General features: G+C 39.0%; 1 protein-coding gene across 2 annotated transcripts in view; it reads left to right on the top strand.

Annotated features, from left to right (window-relative positions):
• Positions 1-18,715, top strand: part of EML5 (EMAP like 5) — a 112,106-nt gene that overhangs the window by 10,610 nt on the left and 82,781 nt on the right. For both annotated transcript variants that reach the window (XM_061997741.1, XM_061997742.1), the window contains exon 2: positions 15,157-15,316. In XM_061997741.1, coding sequence (XP_061853725.1) covers positions 15,157-15,316 — 160 coding nt within the window. The remainder of the gene's footprint in view (positions 1-15,156; positions 15,317-18,715) is intronic.

The raw sequence follows: 18,715 nt of genomic DNA, 5'->3' as shown, positions 1-18,715 counted from the left end.
TCTGGGAAAGAATAACCCCATGTACCAGTACAGGTTGGAGAATGAACTGTTAGAGAGTAGTGTAGGGGAAAGGGGACTGGGGGTCTTGGTAGGCAGCAGGATGAGCATGAGCCTTCAATCTGTCCTTGTGGCCAAGAAAGCCAATGGCATCCTGGGGTGTATTGGAAGGGCTATGGGCAGTAGGTCAAGAGAGGTTCTGCTCCCCCTCTACTCTTCCCTTGTGAAACCACATCTGGAATATTGTGTCCAGTTTTGGGCCCCACAGTTCAAGAAGGACAGGGAACTGCTGGAGAGTTCAGCACAGGGCCACAAAGATGATGGAGTGGAGCATGTCTTATAATGAAAGATTGAGGGAGCTGGGGCTCTTCATCTTGGAGGAGGCTGAGGGGTGATCTCATTAATGTTTACAAATATGTAAAGTGCGGGTGTCAGGAGGATAGAGCAGGCTCTTCTCAGTGATGTCCAATGATAGGACAAGGGGCAGTGGGTACAAGCTGGAACGTAAGAGATTTGAGAAAAACATAAGGAAAAATTTCTTCACTCTGAGGGTGACGGAGCACTTGAATGGACTGCTCAGATGAGTTGTTGAGTCTCCTTATCTGGAGACGTTCAAAACCCACATGGATGAGTTCTTGCGTGACCTACTCTGGGTGACCTTGCTGTGGTAGGAGGGTTGGACTAGATATTTTGAGGTCCCTTCCAACCCTTAAGATTGGGTGATTCTGTGATTTGCACAACAGGAGCAATAACTCCTTTTGTGCTGTGATTTGAAATGCCACTTCTTGTGAGCTGAGGTAAGACAGTTTGTTTGCAGAATTTTTTTACTTTACACTGTCCAAATATAAACAGAGTTGCTAGGTTCTAAGATAGGTATGTGGAAATAGAAGAATATTAGACGTGCTTTAGTTTAGTTCCAAGAGATTTCCCTGTGTTAAATTCAGTTAAGAAACTTTTGGAATGAATATCAGTCTCAGAACCAGGACCCAGTATTCAGAAAATTCTCAGCTACACATCCTTTAGAACAACCTGTGCCTCAGCAGTGGATAGTGAGTGGGCTTTGTGGCTGGCACCCCTAGCATTCTCTTCCTCATAAGGATTACTGTTACTGAAGTGGATGTTTCTTGGGGGTTTGAATTCAAGAGAAGTGGATCCAAAGAGTTAGTGGCATAACTTTGGTGTGAATAATGTAATTTTTAGCAAAGTCGTCAGCTTTATAGGTACCAGAAGTGGTACTTCCACTGGTAGGTTAGCCAGGTATGTGGCAGATGACATGCATGGAAATTTTTCTTTTGCCTTTTATATTGCATTTACTATAATATGTATTACAATTTAAACATTCTTTAGTTTCATACAAGGTATATTGTTTAGATATTTGTCATAAAATTATATGTAAATAAAGTACTTGATTCAGGTGAAGAATTCAACTGATCAGACAAGAAACAGAAATGAGACCGAGGACCAAACCTAATAATAACGCAAATGTGTTCAAACTGAAGATCATGTTTATGAAGTGCACATAGTTATAGTGAAGTCATTGTGTCCTCATCTGTAGCTCAGAGTTTTCACATATTTCTTTGCCAAAATTGGAGAATGAAAGCTGTAGATATGACATAACCAGTGTTCTAAAAATGAGATGGAAAAGGGTTGTGTCATTGTGTTGCTTCCTTCTGTTTGGGTGGAACATTTCTTATGACTGAACCTAGTTGGGATGCATCCAAGAGTGCTGAGGGAACTGGCTGATGTGATTGCTAAGCCACTCTCCATCATTTTCGAACACTCATAGAGGAAAGGCGAGGTGTCTGAGGTCTGGAGAAAGGCCACTGTCACTCCAGTCTTAAAAAAGGGCAGGAAGGATAACTTGGGAGACTACAGGCCGGTCAGCCTCACCTCCATCCCTGGAAAGGTGATTGAACAACTCATCCTGAATGTTATCACTGAACATACGAAGAAGATAGTTACCAGGGGAAGTACTCTCGTCAAGTTCCCTGATGACACCAAACTGGAAGGACTGGCTGATTCCCCAGAGGCTGTGCTGCCATTCAGCAGGATCTTGACTAGCTTGAGAGTTGGGCAGAGAGGAACCTCATGAGGTTCAACAAGGACAAGTGCAGAGTCCTGCACTGGAGAAGGAAAAACCCCATGCACCATACAGACTGGGGATTGACCTGCTGGAGAGCAGCTCTGCAGAGAGACCTAGGAGTGCTGGTTGATAATAAACTGAACGTGAGCCAGCAATGTGCCCTCGTGGCCAAAAAGGCCAGTGGCATCCTGGGATGCGTCAAGAAGAATGTGAGCAGCAGGTCAAGGGAGGTTCTCCAACCCGTTTACTCTGGCCTGGTGAGGCATCATCTGGAGTCCTGTGTCCAGTTCTGTTCTCCCCAGCTCAAGAGGGACAGAGAACTGCTGGAGAGAGTCCAGTGCAGGATGACTAAGATGATCAGGGCACTGGAGCATCTTCCTTATGAGGAAAGGTTGTATGAACTGGGACTGTCTGGAGAAGAGAAGACTGAGGGGGGGATCTCATTAATATTTACAAGTATATAAATGATGGATGTCAAGAGATTGGGGCATCCATTTTTCTATTGTATCTAGCAACAGGACAAAGGGTAATAGAAAGAAATTGGAACACAAAACCTTCTATTTAAACATAAGAAAAAGCTATTTCACTGTTCAGGTGAGGGAGCTCTGGCACAGGCTGCCCAGGGAGGGTGTGGAGTCTCCTTCTCTGGAAGTTTTCAAAACCTGCTTGGACATGTTCCTGTGCAATCTGATCTAGGTGGACCTGCTTATGCAAGGGGTTGGACTAGATGATCTCCAAAGGTCCCTTCTAAGCCCTGCCATTCTGTGATTCTGTGGTACATTAAAAGTAACAGTAACCCTTCAATTTTCTGAATTACAGGGTAACTTATTTTAATAATAAAGCACCTGAAAGTGTCAGACTGTGATATAGGTGCATGGGAACATTATATATACATACAATTGGGAAAAAAACCCAAACCATACTTAAGAGTGGAATAACTTAAAAACATTTTGCAGAATCATAGAATGGTAGGGGTTAGAAGGGACTCCTAGAGATCATCTAGTCCAATCCCCCTGCTAAAGCAGGTCCATGCACCCTGTGTCAGGGCTCCCACACCCTTACAGTAAAATAGTTTTTCCTTATGTTTAAATGGAACTTTCTGTGTTCCAGCTTTTGTCCATTACTCTGTTTATGTGTTTTAATTATTTAAGGTGAGTTTTGGTGAGATGTCTCCATTTTTTTTAAGATGGCATACATGCAGAATGAGTGGATTAATTCTATGTTTTTGTTAGCTAACAGCTGTATAAACCTTCTCCTGACTTTGAGAACTATGTTAATCCTCGTTCCCTGCTTATAATCTCTGTACAAGAGCAAGCAAGGTGAATGATGCTTTATCTTAGATCAAGACAAGACATCTGACAGTATTTGGAAATTACCTGGGGATTTATTGTGGTGAGTGGGACATTTTCCTCTAAATAGTCTTCCCGAGTACTTAGAGAAATAACAGGAAAATTTGAAAAACCGGTAAAAGTTTGGTTTGGTGTCTATTTAGATCGAGGTTGTACTTTAGATGATATTTGTATTTTTAGTTACAGGTTCCTCTTACTGCTTTATCAGTTGCTTTATTGCTTTATCAGTTGGTTTATTCTACCAATGAAATTAATACCATAAAAATGAATAACCTTTGAAACATTCAGTAATAAATTTATGAATAATTATAATTTTATGTTTTGCAGGTTAAAGCATATGATTATGATGATGAGTATACATTATATTACCTCATTGGGAATAGTCAACTGGATCAGTATTCTATAAACATAATTTTAGAGAAGAAGAGTTGTATTTTCTTGAAAGTGTTGCTCATAAATACTCTTTATACATTCTCTCCTCCTTAGTGATTTTTAGTGATTAAGTTCATTAGTGCACATGTGCAACAGCTGTCATTGCATATCAAATACAGATTGACCTTGGAGTCTCTTTAGTATCCTTGTATTTTCCCATACTTTTTTCCTGGTTTTTATCTGCTTCTGGTATATGTGGGAGTTCTGTTTGTTTTATCAGTCTCTCATGGAAATACTTCTTTGCCTTGCATTACATTTCTACAGTTTTTCTAAATGATGGTTCAAATGTTGTCCTGGCTTATTTCACGTTTCTGGGCATGAAGTTAGATGCTGAGTTGGTAAATTTGAGACAAGCGTTACAGATGTCCTTGGCTTTACTTTTCTGTAGGAAGGAACTTTGACTAACACCTGCAGGCCTGGTGTTCTCAAAAGCTCGGGAAGAAATCTAATGTATCTACACTATCCAAGGCTGGCAAGATTGTCTTAGTGCTCTCTTCTGCTCTAAACCTTTTTTGATTTTTAATGAAATACAGTTAATTGAAGCACAGAATAGTGTGCTTATGTCAGTTTGTTTCACTAGCAGCCCTGCCATTGCCTTCTTCCCACCATTCCTTATTTTAAGCCGGCTGTTATTTTTATCAGGATGACCTTTCTATATACAAGAAAAACCTTTCAAAAGATGTAACTAATTATTTTGTGACTCCACTCTTGAATATTCAGATGATAAGTTCTCACATATTCTGGTAAGTTTTTTGTAATATATCCTATGAAGACTGAACTGCTGTGTAATCTACCTGTTCAGAAATAGGAAAGAAAATGGTACAGTCTGTGATACTTTTATTTATATGTATTACTAGAAGATGTAGTATAAATTCAAAGACTAATACAAAGAAGGTTAATCTAGTAGCTAAAAACTATTGTAAATATCTTATGGAGAAGAAACAAAAAGTAATGACTGGATGAAGGATGTTTTGAAGGATTTTTACTGTAGTAGTGAACAGTTGAGAAACAATTCAGTTTTGTACCTGAAGCAAGTTCATTTAGTTAACTGGTGAGATCAGAACTATCCAAAAAAACCTTTTTCTTGAAATAATTTTTAAAATTTTTCCTGCCTAAAAGATGTGAAGTAAATGCTTCTTTGACCTTAAATCATTTATTCTGTATACTTCTATTTTAAGCAGTGCAGTGAGTTTTCATGTACTGAAAGATGAGTGATTTTTTTTTACTGTAATAAGATTTTTTTTTTCAACTCTGTTTCCCTTTCTAGCTTGTGTTTCATTGCAAATTTTATTTGAAATTAAATCAGTTTTGATTTTATAGCCATATTTATCTTGGTGTCCACTTAATCAAGTGTCTACAACACAGTAATCTTTACTTAAGCTAATTAAGTAGTTTCTAAGCTTGTAAACTGGTGAGAATGGAAAAAAATTGTTTTTTCCATTTCAATTTTAGACTGCCTCAGTTTTAAATCTGTGATAATTTTGTAGGTTTGTATACTTTTCACCACTTGTATTCAGGAGAGAAGAACTGCTTTCTAACTTTGTGACTGGCAGATCCTAACCAAATCACTTAATTGTACTTGCTGGTTTGTTAAGGAATCTCTTTTGAGTCATCAAATGTAGTCATCCATCTGAATAGCTGGACTGCCTTCCTCTTAAGGTATTGTCAGCTGAGTACAGTACCTCTTCCTTCCATAGATCTTACTTTTCTGCCTTTTTTTCTTTTTTCTTCCTCCTTTTTTGTTGTTGGTGCTGGGAGGCAGATGTATGTTTGACATTTTATATCTAATATTACTGTAAAGAATGAGTCTCAAGTCCTTGTGAGGAAAGAAGGAAGTTGGATTTTTTTTCTTTAAGTGGAATTCCATTTGCTGGTTACCCAGAGGCTTTAGTGTATTACTAGATTTTACAACCAGTCATTATAATCAGAATTGCTTCTTTTGTATGAATTGCTAGTAAAGGATAATAGGACATTGTCTTAACAATTTGGAGATAAATCTGTTATGGAATATGTGATATTTCTGACTTTTATGTAAGAAGTTTTTTGCTGGGAAAATACAAGTAATTTTGCTGCATTCTTTGTCAAGGGACATACTAGAATAACGTAGTGAAAACCTGGTCATGAAAGCATCAAGTTTAAGTAGAATTTGGACAATGAAAAGTTGGCTCCCTGCTCAGTCAAAACATGAGTTCTGTTGGCACTGGCAAAATCAGTCACATTTGGTGAGGAAGAACCTTATTTTTAATCTCTTTTCTAGACATGGCAACTCTTTACTAGAAAGCTTAAGCCAATCCTTTCCTCAGCAGTGGAGGATGTGGCTATGCAAGGCAAAAATGGACATCAGCTTGAGATACTCCCAGACTGTTTTTCCTCAGTTTTCATATTTGAAAAGGATTGTGCATCACTGTTATTGTATTTACTCTCTGCATCAGTGCTGCTGTACTGACTCTCCTTCTCTTTGAAGTTAATCTCGTCCTTTTTTATTGTTGTTGTTTCCCCTTCCTCCTGAGTTCTGGAACCGATGGGAAACCAAAGCAATTTTTTGGATTCTCTAGGTTGATGGTAAATGTTTCTTTTTAATCTAAAAATGTTCAGATACAAGAGGGGAGAATGTGGAATAGTAATGAGATAAACTGCAGCTGGGAATAATTAACGTGCAGTTTATCCATCCTCCATCTCCAGTTCAGACTCTCTTACTTTGAAGTTTACTACTTGTGCCATTTAAGGAAGCATCGGGAAGCTATATTGGACATTATTGGTGCTGCGACAATAACTATATGGAAGACCCAGTAGTGGTGCTCCGTTATGAGTACTGCTTTGTTTTGTATATAGGAAGTGTGTTACGACTTGATCTGTTAAACTTTCATGAGAGATGTTTCCTGATTAACAACTTAAATAGTATGACAGAAATGGTTTGTAGTTTCCCCTGTCATTCCTTCTGGGGAAATACAGATATTTGCTGGGATAAATGGTAGCAAATAAGAAAATATCCTCAAATATATCTTAGAGTTTCTTACTGTGTGTAAGAAACATACAATGAAAATATTTTTATTTGTTTACTCACAGAAACAATTTCACACTTAAATCTTAATTAATAGATCTTTGAGATGCTGTTATTTTACTGCAGTATTCTTTTCTGCATTTTTACTGGTGCCCTAGTTTTAAGAAGCTCAGGAGCAGTCACATGAATATATTCTTGGATTTTCATCCAATATTGTTGCTAAGGAAACATCATCTCTAATACTGTATCCTTGTCTGCAGCTTGTCTGTATTAATCAGTGCCTGTTAATGTTCAGCACAGACCAAGTAAAGATGGAAAAACCTTTATTTCCTTTATAAAAGTGTATTTTATTATCGACTGTTCTCCTTCTGGATCCCATATCACTACAAACCTGACACAAACTGGAGGATCGTGTCCATGTTTCTGGTGGTCTCTCTCCCCGACAGATGCAGTATAGGCAGTTTTTATACTTCTTTTTTATAAGCTGCTATTAATATTTAATATCATTAATATAACGTAGAGAAAGCTTACATGCTGCTGTAAAAGGGAGAAAGAACCTTTTATGTATGAAGTATAACTGAGAAGCTTGTATGCACTAAGTTGAGACACATACCTCTTTTCAGTATACTGTTAAAACTGTAATACTGTATTTCAGCCTGAGTATCTGTCTAGGAAAAGACTTGTCAGTTAGAGATACCAGTGGAAATCTCAGTTTTCTCCAGGTGCAGCTATTTGGTTCTGTTGCAATAGTGATAGGCAGATTTTCCAAATTTTCTACTTCTGAACTCTTCTGAGAAGTATCAAATTTTATAGCCAGTCTCAAAATTAAGCAAGCAAGAAGGCCTGAACTTGTCTGATTAAGAATATTTGTTTCCTTTTTTGAACAAGCAGCAATATCCCATTCAACAGCTTGGTCATCCTTCAAGGAAGAAGAAAGAAATCAGGCAGAAGTTTACAGTCTAGCTGTGTGGGCTAGATACAAGTACAGTTTCAGCAGTCTAACCTGGATAGAGAATTCCAGCGTTCATTATCAGGGCAGGAAAAGGGACATGAATTCTCTCCTGATTGCAGAGCTTCTTATTCCACTAAGCAATCTCATCCTTCTTCCTAGGAGAAGAAATGCATGAAAAAAATGTGTGAGGAGATCAATATACTCAAGTCCACATAGCACACACAAATTGATTTGGAAGCTGTCTTAAGAGCTGAGCCACACTTGTGCTTTTCTGCCTGTCCTTTGGGACTGGCTGGATGGATAGGATCTCAACTGGCTTGAGAGTTGGGCAGAGAGGAACCTCATGAAATTCAACAAGGACAAGTGCAGAGTCCTGCACTTTGGGAGGAACAACCCCATGCACCAGTACAGGCTGGGGATTGACCTACTGGAGAGCAGCTCTGCAGAGAGAGACCTGGGAGTCCTGATTGATGATAAACTAAACATGAGCCAGCAATGTGCCCTTGTGGCCAAAAAGGCCAATGGCATCCTGGGATGCATCAAGAAGAGTGGAGCCAGCAGGTCAAAGGAGGTTCTCCAACCCCTTTACTCTGCCCTGGTGAGGCATCATCTGGAGTCCTGTGTCCAGTTCTGTTCTCCCCAGCTCAAGAGGGACAGAGAACTGCTGGAGAGAGTCCAGTGCAGGATGACTAAGATGATCAAGGGACTGGAGCATCTACCTTATGAGGAAGTGCCACTGGAATTGGAGCTGTTTAGTCTGGAGGAGACCTGGGGAGAGAAGGGGGGGAAGTCTCATTAATATTTACAAACATCTAAGTGGTAGATGTCAGGAAGTTGTGGCATCACTATTTTTCTATTATATCTAGTGACAGGACAAGGGGTAATGGAGAGAAGCTGGAACACAAAAAGTTCCATTTAAACATAAGAAAAACTATTTCACTGTTCAGGTGAAGAAGCCCTGGCACAGGCTGCCCACAGAGGGTGTCTAATCTCCTTCCCTGGAGGTTTTCAAAACATGCCTGGATGCGTTCCTGTGTGACCAGATCTAGGCAGCCTTGCTTCAGCAGGGATGTTGGACTAGATGATCTCTAAAGGTCACTTCCAACCCCTACCGTTCTATGAATACCATACTAACAGTTGTATACTTTTAATACATCTATAGAGTTTCTTGGAGATCTTACCAGAGGTATCCAGAGATAACTCTTGATCATTGTTTGATCCTGTTAACTGTATCAAGCCCATGAGTCAACTGGTCCCTGTACAGCAAACGCTTATGGTTATCCATTTCCAGACACTCGTTCTAGTTTTATTTTTTTCTTTCCACACAAAAAAGCTATTTACAATGAATTGCTAAAGACTGTTTTGTAAATGACAGTTCCTGAATATGTGAATTGTATCAATGACTTTACTATAGAGATTAGACCAAGATTCTGTATTTTTTTTGTATTAATTACTGTGCCTGTAAGGATTATTTATTCACTTACAGACCAATGAAAGAACTGAAAACAGTTTCCATTGCTTAAAACTGTAGTCTAATCCTTGAGTTTTGATCAGTACTCAGAATTTCAGATCCAGAATTCTGCATGGTGCCTCTTAGGTATAATAATAGCTAAGACTTGAATATTAAAGAAAAATGTCTTCTTATCACATAGTCTCATGACCTTGAAATTCATCCAGTCCAACTTCCCCCGCCAGAGCAGGACCACCTAGAATATGTCACACAGGAACTTTGTCCAGGTGTATTTTGAATGTCTCCAGAGAAGGAGAATCAACAACCCATCTGGGCAGACTGTTCCAGTGCTCCCCCACCCTCACAGTGACGAAAGTTTTCCTTGTGTTTCTTTGCACCTCTTATATTCCAGCTTACACCTGTTGCCCTTTTTCCTATCATTGAGGACAGCCTGACTCCATCCCTCTGATATCTGCCGTTTACATATTTGTAAACATTAAAGAGGTCACCTCTCAGTCTCTGCTTTCACAGTTATTCTGAAAATCATGTAGAGAAGCTTGGCAGTTTCTTTTCTTAGTGTTGGTAATAAAAATAGCCATCCCTTGACTCTTTCTACCCGTCTGTTTTCCATCTGTCCTGATAGTGAGATAAAATACTTGCAAGCAGTACTTTAACCTATCCTTCACAACTTGGTGTGGTAGAAATAGTGAAGGAATATGTTTTCAGGTAAGTATTTTGTCAGCTACTGCCAAGAGCTGTGCTGGTCAGTTGCCCTGAAATCTCTGCTTATTGGCATTTTTGAAGAAGCTTGCTGTTTTAAAATATTTATTGTATATTTACTTTCTTTTGCTTTCAATGGTTGTCCAGAGAGATTGTTAGCAATTAATAGTGACTGAAAATAGAGATTGAAGTGATAGCAGAAGGACGTAGGTAATTCTAGACTGTTGTCTTAGCTTGTGCTGCATTATCCCATAACAAGGCAGAATTTGAGTTCAGTTATTTAAAACAGTATTTTATATCATGATATAGAAAGAAGTAATACTATGATGTTGATATTACTTACTGTTAAAAAGAGAATAAACATTCTTTATATTCTAATATGCTTTGAGTGGAATTATTTGGCGTATTTGGGCTAGGACAGTGTTTTCCTGGCCCTTGGTAGTGCCTTCACTGTTGTCCCTTTCATCTCTGATGCGCTACATTTGTAACTTCCGGTCTTTAGTTAAAAACATACTAAGCTAATTTGTGTTTGCAGGAAAGTGTTTTGTAAGGTGTGGCATGGGAATACTTTTATGTGTATGTGTATTTCAAGGTGCTTATTTGAGCTTTTTTCAAGGTTGCAGTTGTGGGATGGTTTTCACTTGCCTGAAACTGCACAATGCACTAATAGTAGATCTAAACAGGGGACTTAAAGGTCATGAATCGGTTGTAGGACTACTGTGGTTTTACTTTTAGTTTCAGTCTGTCTTTTTTTTTTTTCTCCTTACTTATTCTTTTCACTTCCTTTCTCCTCTTGAATTTCTTCATTGTCCATGTGGTCTTATCTCTCCCTCTCTGTTCTGTCATTGTAAAAATTAGTTCATTTAGAACGCAGCATTTTCTCCCTGTGCAGATGCTTTTCCTTTTTCCCTGTGCATACACCATCTGCTTGTGTGTGGTCTGGGAGATGGTCATGATTAAGTGGCAAAAGTGAAGGGAAATATGATGAGTTTTGCCTGCCAGCATATTTCTGCAATGGTTTTTAATTATGAAGTTGCTCTGTCAAATAGAGAAGGAAGGGAAGAACCAGAGAAGTAACTCTGGAATTGAAGGGAAGCAAAAATGGAGAAATGCTGGTTGCTTGATCCCAGTGCTGAGGATAATGTGGCATAGCAAAGAAGAGGAATTCCCATAGAAAAGTTGAAAGGTCCTTTTGTAGAAACTTTGAAGTTAAAGGTTCCTCTTAGAGTTGTGGATGTGGAATTTGTCAAGCAATATCAGCTAAATTAAATGTTATACTTAAATAGAAAAAAAGTATATAGCATAGTATAGTATGACTTTGTGAAATACTAAGCGATTTCTAACATGGTTTCCTTGTGTTCTTTTTGTATATGTAAAATATACACATCCTTTGAGGTAGATTTTTTTTTTTTTTCTTTTTTTGTGAGGTCATTTCCTGATTAGCTTTGTCCTGGCTTCCTTTCTATGTCAGCTCGCCTTGTCTCCACCTTTTGAATTTCATGTATCAAAATGTGTGTTCATGTGTAAGATCATCTTACCTTTGCAAAGTGCTCAACCTTTCTCCTTTCTAACTGATGTTGAGGAGATAACATTTAGCACATGTTTTTAGTGATTCTGTCCACCAGTCTCTCAAAATCATTATGATTAATTAGGAATGGAAATTTTGTTGGTAAATTAAATAGGTTTTAAAGTTTTATCTTTCCCACTCATGGTATTTCTCACATCATAGACTGTACCTAGTCTATGTAGAATGTCATCGAGTAGCTCTATTAGAATATATTCTTACTTAGTTCTCTGTATTATGAAATATGAGTCTTCATCCATCCAGGGAAACCTGTGTGTTTGATTAAGCCCTTGCATTGCTTCTACACCAACGCACGCAGCCTAGGCAATAAGCAGGAGGAACTGGAGATGTGGGTGCGGATGCAGGGCTACAACCTCATTGCAGTCACAGAGACATGGTGGGACAGCTGCCATGACTGGAGCACAGCCGTGGAGGGCTATGGATTGTTTAGGAAGGACGGGCCAACAAGGCGAGGAGATGGAGATGCTGTCTATTTGCTGAGGGAGCAATTAGAGTGCATTGAGCTCTGCCTGGGTGGGGATGAGGGGTGGGTTGAGTATTTGAGGATGAAAATTAAGGGGCAGAGTAATGTAGGTGATGCTGTTGTGGGAGTTTGTTACTGCCCACCTGATCAGGAGGAGGAAGTGGATGAGACCTTCTACAAACAACTGAGAGCTGCCTCACGATCACAGTCACTGGTCCTAATGGGAAACTTCAACCACCCTGATATTTGCAAATATCAGGGCAAAGCCAATCAACCAAGAACATGCAGCCCAGGAAGTGCCTACAGACTGTTGATGACAACTTCCTATCACAAGTGGTCAAGGAACCAATCAGGAGGGGTGTGCTGCTAGACATTGTGCTAGCAAATAAAGGGGATCTGGTGGGGATGTGAAGGTTGGAGGCAACCTTGACTGCAATGACCATGAGATGGTGGAGTTCAAATTCCTATGTGGAAGAGGCAGGGCACCAACCAGGATTGTGACCCTGGACTTAGGCGAGCTGACTTTAACCTCTTCAAAGCACTGCTTGGAGTGGACTCATGGAATAGGATCCTCGGTGGCAGAAATGCCCATGGTTGATCTTCAAGCACCACTTCCTCTAAGCCCAGGATCAGTGTGTCCCCACAAGTAGAAAAGCAAGAAAAGGAGGCTGAAGGCCTCCATGGATGAGCAAAGATCTACTGGGACAACTCATTGAGAAAGCAGCCATCTATAAGAGGTGGAAACAAGGCCTGATTTCTTGGGAAGAGTATAGGAACGTTGCCAGAGCATGCAGGGATGCAGCCAAGAAGGCTAGAGCCCTTTTAGAATTAAACCTGGACAAGGAAGTAAAGGAAAACAAGAAGGGTTTTTCAGGTACGTCAGCAACAAAAGGAAGATTAGGGGGAATGTGGGCCTGCTGCTGAAGATGATGTGACTGAGGATGCAGAGAAGGCCGAAGTGCTGAATGCCTTCTTTGCTTCAGTCCTTACAGCCAAGGCTGGCCCTTGGGAAGACCAGTCCCTAGGGGATGGTAAGATGGTCTGGACAACTTTCCTTTTGTGGATGAGGAAGGTTAAAGACTTGTTGGGCAAGCTTAATGCTCCTAAGTCAATGGGGCCTGATGGGATGCATCCAAGAGTGCTGAGGGAACTTGCTGATGTGGTTCCTAAGCTGCTCTCCATGGAGGACAGGCAAGGTGCCTGAGGACTGGTGAAAGGCCAATGTCACTCCAGTCTTCAAAAAGGGTAAAAAGGATGACTTGGGAAACTATAGGCTCGTCAGCCTCACCTCCATCCCTGGGAAGGTGATGGAACAACTCATTCTGATTGTTGTCACTAAACATATGAAGGAAAAGAAGGTTATCAGGGAGAGTCAGCGTGGATTCACCGAGGGGCAATCCTGTTTGACCAACCTGATAGCCTTCTATGAGGGCATAACCAACTGGCTAGATGAGGGGAGAGCAGCCAATGTTATCTACCTTGACTTCAGCAAGGCTTTTGACACTGTCTCCCACTACCTCCTCATCAGAAAGCTCAGACAGTGTGGCTTGGATGAGTGGACAGTGATGTGGATCAAGAGCTGGCTGAAGGATAGAGCCCAGAGGGTGGTGATCAGTGGCACAGAATCGAGTTGGAGGCCTGTGGCCAGTGGAGTTCCACAGGGATCATTTCTGGGGCCAGTCTTGTTCAACATCTGCATCAACAACCTGAATGAGGGGACAGAGTGAAATACAAACTATAAGAAAATTTTCGACAATGTTAGAAATGTGGAAAAGCAATCATTACTCAAAAAAAACTATTCCAAATTTTCCTATATTAAGTCATTTAGGATGAACTTAATCTCACTGGGGGTTGACCTGCTGGAGAGCAGCTCTGCAGAGAGAGCCCTGAGAGTCCTGGTTGATAATAAACTGAACATGAGTCAGCAATGTGCCCTCATGGCCAAGAAGGCCAGTAGCATCCTGGGTTTCTTCAAGAAGAGTGTGGCCATCAGGTTGAGGGAGATTCTCTTCACCCTCTAGTCTGCTCTGGTGAGGCCTCATCTAGAGTCCTGTGTCCACTTCTGGAATCTCCAGCTCAAGAGGGACTGAGAATTTCTGGAGAGAGTCCAGCGCAGGGCCACCAAGATGATCAGGGGACTGGAACATCTTTCATACGAGAAAAGGCTGCGGGAACTGTTTAGTATGTTTAGTCTGGAAAATAGGAGACTGAGGAGGAATCTCATTAATATCTACAAATATCTAAATGGTGGGTGTCAGGAGGTTGGGACATCCCTTTTTTCTATAGTAGCTAGCAACAGGACAAGGGGTAATGGGATGAAGCTGGAACACAAAACATTCCATTTAAACATAAGAAAAAAATATTTCACTGTTCAGGCAAGGGAGCAGTGGAACAGGCTGCCCAGGGAGTGTGTGGAGTCTCCTTCCTTGGAGGTCTTCAAGACCTGCCTGGACACGTTCCTGTGCAATCTGATCTAGGTAGACCTGCTTTGGCAGGGAGGGTTGCACTAGATGATCTCTAAAGGTCCCTTTCAACCCTACCATTCTATGAATCTGTGATTCACTTCAGTTTAGTCATCTGAAGTGTGGTCATAGCATCTAGTCTAAGCTAGTCATGCTTTGCCTTGCTGTATGATCAGCAGAGAAATAGCTTCAGAAGGCTATTCAAGCCTTTCTTAAAAAGGACATTAAATAGTGTGTAGAATGAAATACTTCTGGGTATGCATGTTTCTCCCTGTTGATAGATGTGTAGGTACACTAACTTTTGTTGTTGTTTTAATTATGAAGACATATAAAGAAAGGGAAAATAAGTTGATTTTTTTTTGGTGTGTGAAAATCTGACCTAATTTTAATAAACTCTATGTTTTGTAATGGAAGTTTAGTGACTATCCTGCATTTAGTTTAATTGGTGAAGGCTTGAAGGTTTAAATTCAAGAAAGATGATGGTTTATACTTTATTAAGAGGAATTTTACAACTATTTTGGAATCTCTTTTACAAAATTGACTTAATATCCACTGTCAATGGGAAAATATTGTAATACTTTAAAAGTCAAAATATTAATGCAACCTACTAGGCAAATGGGAAAATTTAATGCAAAAATCTTTTGTATCTTTTTATTTGACAGCCTTGCTTTGCATCCTGAACGTGTGTTGGTGGCAACAGGTCAAGTTGGAAAAGAACCATACATCTGTGTGTGGGACTCATACACTGTGCAAACCGTATCTGTTCTGAAAGACGTTCACACACATGGTATAGCTTGCCTGGCTTTTGATTTAGATGGTCAGGTATGTAATTAATATTATTTTTCAATCAAATAAATTGTTTATTTGTCAGAAATCTTGTTACGTAGCTTTTTCTTTATTTTTAAGAAATGTATTGACTAAGGCTTTATCTGGCTATTCTCAAATTGAGGAAAAAAGGTTGACATTAGGAGTGACTGACAATATTCACATTCGGCAAGAGAAGTAGAACTTGAAAAGAGTTTTGAATGAGGATGAAGTGGCAGGGAGATTCCTGTGGTATATGGGACACAGTTCAGGGTTACACCAAATGGCTGGAGACAGTGGACCTCGCCTACTCAGGGCCATGTCTTGTGCACACAGTCATGGCAAACCTGTTGTGTTACTCATCTTGGACTCTGAAAGTCTGCAGGCAGTATCCTCTTCTCTGTCATGTATTTTGCATGTGTTGGTTGCTCTCCACACTTTGATTGTTTCTTCCAACTCATGTATCCTGATCCTAAGTCAAGAAAAAGGTTTTATTGGATTAGAATTTTGTGACTTTAAAACATTCTCTGAGTAGTAAATTGATTCTCAAGCTGTTACTTATAAGGGAAATAATTTTTAGTGGACACTTGCTTCTATGAGCAAAGAGGCTCTTACGTATTAGAAATGGAAAGTGCACATTAGATAGCAGCTGAAGAGGTATTAGCCATGAAAATCCTTTCTGCAGTTGTGCTCTTCTGGTCTTATGTAGCATTTCTTCCCCTCCCACTTACCCTTGCAAAGTGATATGCTCTTCTGGTCTTATGTAGCATTTCTTCCCCTCCCACTTACCCTTGCAAAGTGATATTAAGATTTTAGCTGTATTCTCAATTCCTTTTGCTTGCTAAAAAGGTTTATAGCTGTGATTTACCACTGATTTCTCAAGTAAGGATGTATTGCAGAAACCAGTTACTGTCCTTATTAAGACAATATCAAATGAACCTCTATTGAACACAAACAGACAAAAACCTAGCTATAACTTATTTCTGTTAAAACACGCTGTAGTTGTTGTAGGGAAGTTTTATGTTTGTTGAAATGATCTACGTATTTTATCATTTAGGTTTCTCTTTAGAGTGTCAACTTCTAGAGTCAGTTTCTTTCTAGAATATCATTTCTACTGGACGGCATTTTTTCTTATATTGTTCTTGTCTGTGTAAACTCGTGTCACTTCCTCACTTGAACAGCCTTAATAATTTAGGGTCAGAATGTAGGTAGTTAGAATTGAAGTATCCTAACTCTTTTAGAATGCAATTATGCATCCCCTGTGTGTATTGGAGAGATTTGAATGTAGATTGTGATTTGTTCAAGGAGCACCCAGTACTGATTGTTATGTTTAAAGCCATAAATGGTCAAAAATTAGGCTGTCCACTTTTCTCAGCATTTCCATACAATCATTTTTTTCATTGCATTTGTTAGAATTCTGTGGTCTCAAGGGAAAACTGGATACAGTTTTTTTCAAGATCTGCATCTTCACAATTATCTCCAGGTGGAAATCACAATTCCAGTTCAGAAAGATATGCAAAATATGTTTGTTTACATCTTGCCTATCCTTTTAAATCCAAATTTGTCAGAGTCACTGACCAGGTTCTTTTAGAGGATTTAATGTTTGATATTAAACATACTTATTTTCATATGTTTGGTGTTATATGCGATTTTTATTTCATAGAGTGATAGACCAATATACTGAAATCGCAACACAAGCAATTGCAATATACAGATGAATCACAATAAAACACGGTTCCTATTTAGTGGTCTCTGGATGATCCCCATTAAGATGCTCCAGTCACCCAGGAGGAGTATGTGGGTTGTGGGATGTGGGGATGTGCTGGTTGTTACTGGTTCTCTTATAAGAACATAATTTAATTTCCATTTTTAAGAAATTTGCTTGTGTCTGTGAAGGCATCACCCAAATTTTTCTGTGATGAGTATGCAGTAGTTGTAAAACTAGCCTGTATTTATGCCTGTCATTGAAAGTATAGCTGGAACTGAAACTGATGTACCTCCCAAGTATGTTTTCAAAGATGGAATAGAAAGGACTTTGCAGTACCTGAAAAATTGAAGTTGACATTAATAAATAGGTAGCATCGTTAGCAATTGTATTTAACTTGTTACTTTTTCTTCTCATAATCTTTAGCCTTCCAAACAGCAAAGAAATGATGTTACTGGGAAGAGGTTTCTGGTTTTGGGAAAAATACTTAAGTTTGGTATTTGCTTTTGCAAACTCACTATGGTAATTTACATAGGAAGTCACACTAAATTTGTCTTTAATGTGTCTAGATATTAATTGCTGAATACTAAAAAAACTCTTTTGTCTTAAAGATTTGCAAAGCTTCCGTGTCTCAAAATTAAGATGTCAAAATTAATTCATAAACTGAACAAAAATACTTAATTTTCTTTGCATTGCCTCCCTCCTCAAATAATTAAATTTCTTTTAATCCAATATTATAATTTTATATATATATAATTATATATTGTAATTATAATATTAGTCTTTCTGTTGAGAATTTCTACAGAAAAAATTCCTTTTGGCTGATTAACAGGTACAATAAAAGTAGACTGTTGGCTAATATGGTCAAGGATTTGTGTCAAGAAATCTGTGCAAAATATCTTCACAATTGAAGGCAAGACATGCTGCAGAGTATGCAAAGATCTCAGACTTTTTTTTAATATATATTTTCATGGAACTATCTTTTTGACCTTCCTGGTTTTGCAGCTTAACTGGCTTCAGGCTCTTTCTGAATATTAAAAACTTAATAACATTTGAGTGTTCGGGGTCATGTTGGATTCTAGTTGGAGAAACGATTCAGAAAGGAATACATCTAAAGGACCCTTCCAACCCCTACCATTCTATGATTTTATGATATGTATTTTGATGAATCAAGCAAAAGACTGTTAAAGCTTTAATTGTTTATAACCTTTTGTTTAGAAAAAGACTGAAGAAAATTTTGGTTTTATGTTTCCCGAAGTTGTAAAATAAGTACTTTAATTACATGTAACTTGCAGAATTTAAGGTAAATGTGTATTTTCATTACCTTCAGTGAGATTATTCCTTTATGAAAATGTCTCTTTGCTACTCCTTGCCATGTGTGCTATATATGATTATAGATATTAAATGTTATAAATCAGAAACATATTTTTGTCCAAGAAGACCTTACTACTTTATGATCATGATGTTGTAACTGAAGAGACAAATCTGTGGAAGCTTTAGAATAAGATGTTGTATCTTTAGCTTTCTTCAATATCAAACTGCAGCTATTGCTTCTTTATAGCGAAATATAAGCTGTATTATGTTGTGAATTTGTTATCGCTTCCTGCAGCTACCTGAAGAGAGATTGTAGCAAGGTGGGGGTCAGTCTGTTCTCCCCAGTAATAAGCCATAGAACAAGAGGAAACAGGCTCAAGTTGTGCCAGGAGAAGTTC

Source organism: Colius striatus, chromosome 6, assembly GCF_028858725.1.
Source record: "Colius striatus isolate bColStr4 chromosome 6, bColStr4.1.hap1, whole genome shotgun sequence".
In the NCBI taxonomy this organism is placed as follows: domain Eukaryota; kingdom Metazoa; phylum Chordata; class Aves; order Coliiformes; family Coliidae; genus Colius; species Colius striatus.
Note: the sequence above shows the minus strand (reverse complement) of the source record. Positions and strands in the feature narration are given on the sequence as shown.